This window comes from Mixophyes fleayi, chromosome 7, assembly GCF_038048845.1.
Source record: "Mixophyes fleayi isolate aMixFle1 chromosome 7, aMixFle1.hap1, whole genome shotgun sequence".
Lineage (NCBI taxonomy): Eukaryota > Metazoa > Chordata > Amphibia > Anura > Limnodynastidae > Mixophyes > Mixophyes fleayi.
The window spans coordinates 105267788-105280071 of NC_134408.1; the positions used below are offsets into that span (position 1 = coordinate 105267788).

The 12284-nt window shown below is 36.5% G+C and overlaps 1 protein-coding gene across 1 annotated transcript in view; it reads right to left on the reverse strand.

The window, feature by feature from the left end:
• Positions 1–12284, reverse strand: part of PTH2R (parathyroid hormone 2 receptor) — a 288624-nt gene that overhangs the window by 167952 nt on the left and 108388 nt on the right. The window contains exons 5-7 of the mRNA XM_075178631.1: positions 11761–11858; positions 5210–5396; positions 3004–3157 (exon numbers count right to left, since the gene is read on the reverse strand). Of these exons, the coding sequence (XP_075034732.1) occupies positions 3004–3157; positions 5210–5396; positions 11761–11858 (439 nt within the window). The remainder of the gene's footprint in view (positions 1–3003; positions 3158–5209; positions 5397–11760; positions 11859–12284) is intronic.

The window sequence follows — 12284 nt, forward strand, 5'->3', positions numbered from 1 at the left end:
GTGAGGCTGTTCTTTGCAAAGTTGGGATTATTTGCACATCTGTGCCTAGTTTTTCAGACCACTGAAACTTAGCACCAGCTCAGAGCTGCTGGTCTTTGAGTCTAGAACTGTACTTTTAATGGGACCCATTTTAATGAGACTGCATTTGGGCAGTGTAGCAAAGTAATAAAAAGCTTTACACAAAATAGTGCTACATATAATTTAAACAACTCCAATGTTACCTCACTTTCAGGATTAATTTTGGTATAAATGAGGCTACATAGAGCAGTATATTAGAAGAAAAACTGAAAAATTTAATTAATCAAATTTGGTGTTACTAAAATGATAGGAAATTGTATGATGTTTACACTTTTGCATAGTTTGCCACTTTTCTCACTTCACATACCTACTTCTAGTTTGCTGAGGTGTCTCAAGAGACTATAAAATAAAAGTATGTGTGACCACCAAAGCATCTATTATTATGACAGACAAAGCTTGCAATTTAACAGAAATTGATTTGTCACCACTAGCAACATTAATGGGAAAGTCATCACACTGTTTCAAGCTCGCAAGGAATACACGGCACTCTCTGTTGAAACTGATCTCCTTAAAATGCAGACTACCAACCAGGTCTGGAAAAACACAATTAATTGCCAGGACCTGAGCCTGTTCTCTGCTTATAGACTGAACACTGACAGCAACCACAAGTAGCACAACAGTTAATCCTGCATTAGTGCATTAATCATACTTGCTAACTCTCCTGGGAGAGCAGGCAAGTCTCCCACATCCCGCAAATTGCCTGGACAAAATGACGCGATTCACGGTGAATCGCATAACTTTGGCCCCGCCCCCGAGACAAAACAACATTTTTTCCCGTGGGGGCGGGCCCATAATGACACATTTGTCATGCCCCCTCCCACTCTCTAGTCACGCCCCTCTCCTGGACTGCACTTGCCGAAAGTAGGCAAGTATGGCATTAGTGCTGGGACTGTAGTTAAACAATAAGTATCCCTGGAGCAATAAGGGGACCGAGGTACCCTAAATTGGTAAATGCCAAATTTATTGTACTTATTGTATTTATTCATTTGTTGATAGACTATCCCTGAAGAAGCCCCTAGGGGGCAAAACGCATAGGGTACATCATTTATATGCCAGTACATTACATTTCTGTTGGCTGGTTTTAATTTGCCTATTTGGATTAAGACATTTGGGGTCAATACCGCTACTAACACATGCGCACCTTTTACACAGACATTGGTGGATTAGATCCTGGTGTGCAGTAGGAGAAGACGGCGCACGAAGCAAAGAGAAGACACCTGTGGTCCATGGATATCGGAGGACAGACTAAGGTGCAGGGTAAGTCCCGTTTTTGGAGCTTCAGAGAGCAGACTCTTTTGTTTACTTACTTCAAACCGCTGAATGCTTACTACCGCGACTGCACCTTTGCAGTTCAAGCAAGGTTCTAAAAGGCTTTTTTCATACATATGTTTCGGATCCTGGACATTATTCAACAGAAACTGTTTTCATTATCATAAATTTTATGCAAGAACTTTTCTTTTCTTAAGTATTTTGGTCAATGTGGATATTGATTTCAGCATACACTTGTTTTTGGTTGGCTGTTGAGCACGTCTATGAGAATTCTCTTGATATTATTTATAGTACTCTATTTAACCACTCATGGTCCTATTGAGTTTAACTAATACTTCATTTTGCACTGCTTTTTATTCCTTTATGTATTCAATGTGCTGACAATTGTGTCATTTGAGTGATCACTCGTGTTATTTATATATTTATATAGTACAATAAATTTGTCATTTACCAATTTAGGGTACCTCAGTCCCCTTATTGCGCCAGGGATACTTAATGTTTATATTATATTTAGGAGATTGGGACCTTTTTCTCCAAAACCCTCTTTTTTCCTTTGTCTGCATTATACTTCTTTTTGGGAAGCGCAGGTGTCCTGCTTTTCACTATAGCTGGGACTGTAGTTGCCTGTCTCACCTCTCTGCAATGATAGGAAATTGCTGATTGTAGGAGCATCTGGTCAAAGGTCAAGGCAGCTCCTATTCAGATTCTTAGTAATTGTCATGAAAGAAGGTAATGCATACAGACAAAAAAGAACGAATATAAACATCACAAAAAGTGAAAGCTTGGAAGAGCTCTCAATAGCTGGAAGCTGCCTGCTTCTCCTATAGAGATTTCAAGATCACTGAGAGGAAGTGGAAGCTGTGATTCAGCTTAGGGATATGGTTATCAGAGTGCAATGGCATGATTTGCTAATTTTATGGTAGAAATAGAACAATGGAATTGAGCCATGACCATCTTTGAATTGATGCTGTCCATAGATAAGATGGTAAAAAAACACAAATAGAAAAAATTTACAATTACAAAATTATCACAGCCTAAAGATCTAAGACCTTGACCATTCCTCAACTGATATAATATGGAGTTAATAAAAACTTCAATCCACCAGGGAAGTATAAGGAAAATTAAAATCTTTTTCAAATGATAAAAAAACCAAACATATTGACAATTATTTGGAAAACCAGGATACAGTGCAAAATTTAAATGGTTGTGCATACATGTATGACATAGTTTGTCAGTTAGTGATAATTATATCAGAAAAAATATTGATTAAAAACAATTTTTTATATTTGTCATTGCGACTTTTAAAGCAAATAGGCATAGATTTATAGAATTTAACTTTTCTCTATTAATGCTAAAAATTGTATTATAACAAAGCTCTATCCAAACAAAAACATAAATGCAGCTATATATTAAAAGAAATAAAAAATATTGGTAATCTTTGAATGGTAGTCAATATCCAAAGGTCTAAAAACTTAAACTAAACTTTTTTCAATCAGACTAAAGAAGTGGTAATTCCTTTAATAATAATAAAATACAAAATATAAAAAGCAAAAGCAAAAATAACACATACAAATGCTTTCAGAATTTATCCCAGTAACATTAGGTGAGTCTCTCAGTTTCTGTCATATATTGCACTTAGTAAAAGAAACAACTTACCCCAACCAATGAGTGTGAAACCCCATAAGTATCTTGTGTCTGAAAAGAATGCAACAAATATCAAGCTGTGTAGGTAGAGTCCTTCAACAAGAATCCAATAGTAATTTGTAGCCAAAAAATAAATGAACATTACAACAGAAATTTTACATCCAACCTATAAAGAAATACAGACAAGATGTTATTGTCTTTGTAAACAGTAATAAATTTGTTTTGCTGAAAAAAATTGGTAAGTGACCACAACTTTTTTGTAAAATATAAAGAGTAAACATGAATGTTTCACAAAACATCATATTAATGGCGATGTTGCCATAATAAACATATATATTTTTTTACATATAGCAAGAACATCCATGAATATCATATTATGTGGGGTTGTAACTGGTGTTTATGACAAGTGCACTTGCATTGCAAGGAAAAGCTGTATTCAACAAAGGTGCAATGCAATGATGTATTATATTCTGCAGGTGCTACTGGGGATATTATTGTCTATACTCAGCTTTTTGTCCTTAACAAAACCACTTCATAAGTAGCAATTGTAGTGACAACTACACCTTTCATGCTATCCATGCTAGTTAATAAGAAGTTGAATTAAATGTACAGGGCCAATTTGCTGTTGTTTTAGCGCTTCTATACAATTCATCCCCAGTACACTGGATACAAATACATTACATTATACATACATTACGCTATATTACAGCCCCATATCATGTTATAATCAGTGAATGTGATCAAAACATACTGGAAATCAAATAGTAGATCTAAAAGGCATAACATAGTTCAAACTTCCCCTGCTGCTCTTGAGTTGGTTGGTTTATAATGATAGGCCAAGGTAAATAATACTAATTTTTTTTTTTTGCTATATATATATATATATATATATATATATATATAAACATTGCCTCTTCTTTGACTTACTGTGATAAAATGACTGTGCCAGTGTTACACTAGAATTGGTAGTGTTGCCAGGTTGCTGTGTGACTTTTCCTGAAACCATATTGATCAGTTCAAAATAAACATAGGATTTATTTGGACCATGAAAATTCCAAGCTTGTCTTAAGTGAGTTGTTCATTTCTATCTGTATTTTTTAGACTGAGGAGATTAACTGAGACCAGGCAGTTGGTATGAAAAAAAAACCCTGCAATGACCCATATAGTAAATTGCAATATACATTGTCCATCTGCTAAAGCTGGACAGCAGGGTAAAATAAGTAAATACATAAAAATTAACCAGCAGCTTATTTTCATTGTTGATGGGTGATAAACACTTGTGATCTGACCTGTATGATAAATGTAAATGGTGTCACTCATTCAAAAAAATCAGTGAAAAGGGCAGCTAGGACTACAAAACATATAGATTGCACATGGGATATATATTTTGGTTGATAGATTTGTTCCAGGGAAGACACTCTATTCTCACGGATTCCTCCTATGCATTGTGCCCAATAAATACAGCAACAATGCACAGTTCACATAACATGACATTTGTATACTATGGGCCAGATTTATTAAGGAAAGGAAAGCAAAAAAAAGAGTAACTTTGATCCTTGGTAAAACCATGTTACATTGGAGGGGGAGGTAAATTTAAAATGTGAGGTCAGATTTATAATTGGGGTCCTAGTTCAACTTTTAATGTCGGTGTAAAAATAAAGCTGTCAAGTGTTTGCATCCTACATGAAAAAGCAGCCAGTATTTTCCTTATGTGCAAAATAATAAACTTATTTGCACCCCTTGCATTGTAACTTGGTTTTGCCAAGGTTCAAAGTTACTAATTTTTTTGCTTTACTTTCCTTACTGAATCAGGCCCTATATGTCATACAATGCAGGCAATACAATAAGTTACATGAGGTAGCATATGTAGCATATGTTCAAAACGTGTATGTTTTTAAATATACATAACCATTTTTATAATATTAAGGTGTTTTCTTTCCATTAAACAATATAAGGGAAATACTGTACCTTATGGGTATTATATATGATAAATAATGCAAAAAAGGCACATTAAGAGTATTGTATGTTAGTATAATAAAATATCTATAATTTTTTTTTTTTTTTAATATAGTAGACTGTCAATGCATTTTTTGCTTAAAAGAGCACTTGGTTTAATCATAAGACTATTTGGTTATAGGCAATATTTGACATATTTAACTGCTGCAAGTAATGTATATGTCAATATATAAATATACTTATTATTATTTTATTGACTTACATATTGTGATTTATCCAGTACAGGAGCCACCATGATGTTCCTAAGGTCCCCCATGAGCATAGCATCTAATTCCTTTACTCCTATGTGAGTGTGAACCACTTTATCCTTAATGAAAATGCTGGCAGCTCTCAGCATAAAGGAGACAAATAGATGCATATGGATGTAGTTTCTGGTACAGTGCAATCTCCTGTGAAAATGTATATTTAGATCAGTACTCTTAAAAATCAAGCTCAGTAAATTCCTAATACACTCACAATAAATCACTAAGGATGAGTCATAGAGGAAGGTCACCAATGACAATGAAAAACATGTGCTGTAATATGAAACTGTCCTTTGAAATAGCATTTCCTTTACCAAAGTAATTAGCTAACAAGAATGTATTTTCAGGCATTTTTTTGGACCATTTTTTGTTCAAAAGGTAAAATACAACTAAATGGTTGGGGTCTAATGCTAAACTTTTATGTTTTCAGAATTTAGAATAGTTGTATATTTCAATGCTATAAATCTTCTTTATTGTAATGATAAATTGATAAGTCTGTCTCTTGATTCACCTTGTTTAATAAAATTAATTTAAATAAATGAATATAGCACTTTACATTTGGAAAATCAAAAGAATATATATATATATATATATATATATAAACATATATATATATACAGGGCCGGAGACTGACCATCTGGCTCTTCTGGCAAATGCCAGAAGGGCCGATGGCCAGATGGGCCAGTCCGCATGACTGCCGAGCAGCAGCACTCTGCACGCTGCTCGGCGGACGGAAAGTCAGTGACTGCCGCCTACGCGAGCAATCACATGGGACGGCACCTGTCACGTGGTGCCGTCCCATGTGATTGCTCGCATAGGCGGCAGTCACTGATTGTGGCTGGTGGTCTGCACAATCAGCTTGCTGCTCTTCTGCTACACTTATCAGGCTTATCGTGATCCGTAGCACTGGAAAAAACTATCAATTGTTCAAATGTAGACAGAATATTTGAAAGCAACGATGTGTATCCAGTGAATAGAATCTGACTTTCGCATTATATTTGTAATACACAAAGGACTGAACTTGTAACAACTTTTTGAGATTAAGACCTCTTGCCGAGTTGGGGTTGAGATAAATTCCAGTGGCACATCATGTCAAACGCTATCGAGCTCAACATGCAGTTAATGAAACTTGCACTTGTGGTCAGGGGGTCAATGAAAGAGACTGAATTTACCCCCAATGCGTTCACTTGCGGTAAACTCAAGTAAGAGTAGGTAAAACCATGCCATAATGCAATCCTAGCAAGTTTAAATGCTGGTGGATGTGTGCAATGGATTCCATTCCTCTACCTGGTTTGATGCCAGCGGGTAAGCGTTCATTTACATTTTTAAGATTTTTAAAACTGGCTTGGTGGTCACATCACTACCCCATGTCTAATGATGATGATGCTTTTCATTGAGGGTTATTCACTAGCACTGATCAAAGGTGCAAATTTGCACTACACCAAACCAACAGCCATACCTTTGCTTTTTAGTTGATATGGTTTGATACAAATTTGCACCTTTGTCAGCGAATAAAACTTATTCTATTGACCTCACAGTACCCGTATCTTGAAACAAACATTCCCAGTTATCTATGTAAGAATCACACATGTTGGCTAAGCAGAATGTAACAATGACATTAAATAAATTTTAATGACATAAATCCCTTTGAGGATATAGTTACAGCAGTATGCTATCCATCCCCAATTTAACAATGATTGCTACAGTCTCTTCAGTGTGATACACAGAAAAATAACAGTCAACTGATTAACCATTAAATCTTATTTTGAAACTATGGGTGACTACATCTAATGACACATTCACACGTTTTTTTAATGAATAATGCTAACATGTAATCTATAGAGTATAAGGGTCAGAAAATTATTTAAGACAATAAAACTCTTATTTTATCTTCCTGAAAAAAATATCAATCACACTGAGAGCATTTATAGATATTGTATATGTCTTTTTACATAAAGATGTATTTCCTAAATAAGTTTGATAAATGATGGTGTGGCTATGTGGCAAATAGTCTGTGTGGCAAATAGTGTGTCTGTGTGGCTAATAGTGTGTCTGTGTGGCTAATAGAGTGTGTCTGTGTGGCTAATAGTGTGTGTCTGTGTGGCTAATAGTGTGTGTCTGTGTGGCTAATTGTGTGTCTGTGTGGCTAATAGTGTGTCTGTGTGGCCCCATGTTGCTTTAGTGTGCGTTTGGCCATGTTCATATAGTGTGTGTGTAAGCGTGTGCAGTATTTAGCGTGTGTGTGTGCGTGCGCAGTATTTTAATATAATATGTGAGGGAAGGGAGGATCTTAATATAGTGTGGGAGGTAGGATATTTTATGGTGGAGTGTAGGTGGGGCTAATTTTTTAAGGTGAGGTGAAGGAACCTTTAATTTAATGCTGGGGTGGTTTAGGGCTTTCAATTAAATATGGGGCTGATTTCGGGGAAGAGGGTTATTTATTAAATGTGAATATGAATTATTTATTGTCAGGGATGGTTGTGGAAAATGGCTATATTTATTAACCTTTAATGCTATTTCATTTATTGCTGGGACTGTTTGGAGGGAGGGAAATATGTTTTGAGTAAATGGGTATACTGTTAATTTAATGTTGGGGCTGGTTGGAGAGAAATAGGTCTACTTATTAAATGTGAATATTATTATTGTGGGGCCTGAAAGGAGACCTAATTATAAAATGTGAGTGCTATTGTTTTAACACTGGGGCTGGTTGGAGTTTTCTAAATCTCATGTACCCATTTATTTTTCAAAATAGGGCATCCAATATTCCAGGATCAAGACAAGAATGAACTGAGCTAAAGAAACCAGCTGCTACAAGTGGTGAAAGTAACCAAGACAGGTAGGAGAGACCAGGAAAATCTGCCAACTGTCCTGAATCTGGTGGGGCAGTCCTGAATTTGGGTGACTGTCTCCCTTAGTCAGGATTTGGTCCGACTGCAAGGGCAGTTGGGAGGTCTGTCCTGCTTCACAACATACTGCTTGTGAAGGCAAGCTGTGTGCTTCTAACAGTAGTGCCTGTGTATTTGTTTAAAATGATAACCATGTTACACAATAGGGGCCCTGATGTCATAAATACCCTGAGCCTTAATCCAGCTCTGGTTAGGTAAAGGCAACTAATAGCTGCTCCCAGTTCTGGACAGGACACAGACTGCAGAGCAAGCAGAGGAGCTCTAAGTATCATAAGATTTGGTAATCTCGTGCGACAAAGAGCTTCCCTGCTCACTCTAGAGGAAGTCCTCACCCTTATGGATGTCAGCAACACCAGAAGAATATATAAGTACAGTGGTCTAATGTGCCTGGGGGGGTGGCGTGATGTGGCTGGGAGAGCGTGATAAATGTAATGTATTATTGTAATGTATGTATCAATGCCCCATGTTGGCCACACCCACAACACAATGAGGTCACGCCCTGTTCGGTGGCACATGTTTTCTTTCCGTAACTGGAACTAAGGTGGGCCTGTGTACTTTTAAATGCCAGGGCTGATTTTTAGTCCCAGTACGGCCCTGTATATATACGTATATATATATATATATATATATATATATATATATATATAAATTCATATATATGTATACATTATGAGTCAATGAAAAGTGATCTTTATTTAAATATAAACAACAGTTCTAATATCACAATAGAACTTATCGAGATAATATCATTACAATAGTTTACAATTGATACATGTTTAACACAAGTTTAATAAGTGTGCAATTATCTATTTTGTGTATATATAATTTTGTACTAAAGTATGAATTTCTTATGGTTTTTATCCTGTCATCAGTGCTCGGAAGTGGGGGCCAGCGGTAAACAGGGTATGAAAGGTGGGGGACAACCATCCCGGAAAGGTGCTCCGCTATGTCTGCTCTCCCCACTTATCAAACGGTGCTGCACCATGAGGGTGGTGGAGGCCCTCTCCTCCTCGTCCCTGCTACATTCTCACTGATTGTCAGGCATGACGTCATCATGTTCCAACACTGCCAGCGAGGAGCGGTGCAGAGAGGAGAAATGACACAGCAGAAAAGAAGAAGAGGAAGAGAAGAAGACAAAAGAAAGAACTTCCTAGAAATGTATGTAGAGAACGGAGGGGGGGCAGCGTGATAAATGGCGAAACAGAGTGATGAAGGAGTATACATGGTTATGAAATAGGGCACAGGGTGATGGAGGTGGCACAGTGATGGAGGAGGAGGCACAGTGTGACGATAGAGGGGGCACAGTGTGATGAAGGAGGCTGCAGTTTGATGAAGGAGGCTGCAGTTTGATGAAGGAGACTGCAGTGTAATGAAGGAGGGGGGGCACAGTGATGATGGAGTGTCAAAAGTGTGAATTCACTAGTGAGAAGGAATAATAGAAGCAGGAACAGGGATAGGTAGAAAGGATAAAGTAAGAGAGGAGCAAGAGACGCAGTATGTGAGGATGTGAGGCACAGGGGAGAGCAGGAGGGAGAAAGGGGGAAATCTGCAATGAAGATAGGAACAGAGAAAAGAAACAAGTAAGCGAAAGGTAAAAGGTAACATAAGGAAGATATAAGGGAAATATTTTGGAAAGTTTTATTGAGATATGAGGGAGAATGGAGACATGAGGGAGAGGGGTGGGGATGTGGGGGGGACAGGGTAGATAGCCTTGCATCATTAAATATGCTTTATATTAAGCTATATAGTGTTAAAATGCATCTAAAATGAATTTCACTCCATCAAAATCAGAATCCCTAAACCTTCGGGGGGCCTAGGTGACTGTTACTTTCAAAGTGAAAGTTCCAAACCAGGACTTTCCACTTCGACCACTGCCAATCATAGATTTCTCTGAAGGCTTTAACTATCTCCTTCTCACATCCTCATTCCCATTCTACTCTCTTAACACTTCTTCAGTTGGTAGTACCATCAGTAAATTTGCTTTTTGGTACCATCGCTATGCTGATGGCACTCAACTGTATAACACCACCTGTAAACTTTCTAAGCTGTCTCCTTTATAATGCCTCTACCTGAAACAAAATAATGAACTTGTGTTCCCATCTTCCAATAACAGCCCTAGTACTTGATATTTACATCTCTATAAGTATCTCTACTATCACTTCCATTTCACAAACATCACGATTGATGCTTATACCATTTGTGGGTGCTTTCTTTTACTAACTTGCTTGACCTTTTGCAGTTTGGGCTTTCCTCTAAAATACCAAAATGTTTTTAAGGGAAAGTGTTAAAAAATATACACATAACACTATAAGGGGACAGAAAAATGTGATCTTTTACCACAAATTTGTGCATGACAATGTGATTTTATGTAATTATATCATATCTTATCAGTCATATGAACGTGTTAGAGAGGTGGTGTAGTAAGTCCTCCTCTTTTCTCAACTGTGCCCTTTGAACTAGATTGTACACTCTGTTTCATGTGCTTAAGCACGTTTTTCAATGGAATAGCTGTTATTGAGATTCTAAACCTTCATCATGTAGAACAATTAGGTGAATTCTTTCCACAAATTGGGAAATAATTTTTCCAAAATCAAACGTGGGTCTACAAATTTTGCTGTTTGAAGTCAACTGAAATGACAATCCTTTCATACCTTACATAAACCAATTATTATTATTTATTTGTTACTTGTCAAAGTTGGGAGACCAGAGCATACATAAAACAGAGACATACAAGGTAGACAAAATAAAAGCAGACATAAAAACAAAGGAGGGAAGGCCCTGCTTACGAGGGAATGCACAATCTAGTGGAAAGGGCACAGTTGAGAAAAGAAGAGTGATTGTGGGCAAAAGTGGAGATATCAACAGTTGTAAGGGTGTACCTTTGTGAGTAGTACAGGTGGGAGTAGGCTAAGCTCTAACAAAAGATTGGAAGGCTGGAGGAGATACTTATCATGTGTGGTAGGGATTTTCAGAAGTGGTTAGTGACATGGGAAGAGTCTTTGGAGAAGAGAAGAATGAAATATGTTTATCAAAGGTAAGGATTTGGATCTCAGCAGTTGTGAGGAAGAATATTTTACGATGTATGAAGAGGAAGTGTTATTGAGAGTTTTTTAGGTGAGGGTAAGTCATTTGAATTAGATTATGGAGGATACGGGAAGCCAGTTTACGGACTTATAGGGATTTTGGTGGGCTCCAGCAGTTATCGACTATATAAAAACATAGTAAAAGGACACTAATGTTTTGCTATATGCTCGACATCTAAAGCCAGTAAACCTGATTAAAAATGTATGTGATGGCTTTAAAATGCATTTACTGAATCAATGTTTAAGCCAATGGCATTATACTGTGATGCTGTACATTAAAATATATAAGCATAAACATCATTAATTAGTAAGACATTTTTAAAAAGATACAAATTACTCTATTTCATGTTCTTTTTGTGGGTCTGTAAATTATATTAAAAAGGCTGTGGTATTACATAAGAAAACAACATTTTAGGTAATGGCATTTCAACTAATTGTTTAAAACATAGTTATATTTATAATATAAACTGAGATCACAGTTCCCTGAATTTTTTTCATGATATAAATGAATGGAATTCATACCTGAAGTAACCAATAATGAAAATAGCCACGGTTAAGGAGCAAAATGAAATGGAGTATCCAACTGTGTACATCACATAAAGACGTTCAAAAAATTCCCTCTGTGGACAAAATAAAATGGTTACATATGCTTTTTTATGCAGAATATATTGACCACCTCTCTTTGTGGGATCCACAAACTATTCATTGTCTTACATCAACAGAAAAGTGCTAAGAATATGGAAGGATGAAGCATCTAGTTGTAAATAACCAATCTGTTGTAAATACAGTTGTAAATAACCAATCTGAGCATATCTTAACTATTTAACACAGCTGAGGTTAATTAATCGTACTTTTAATTGTTTTTCTTCTGCATGGTGACAGGGCTTGTCTACCAGATGTGTAAATTTGGACAGATAATTAATATAAAGCAAATAATCATATTAGAAAAATTATAAATACCCAGATGCCACAATCTTCAAAGTTTCATACATTATGTTATATGGAAGGGCTGATTTACACATGGTAACCACTCTGTCCCCTTTGCT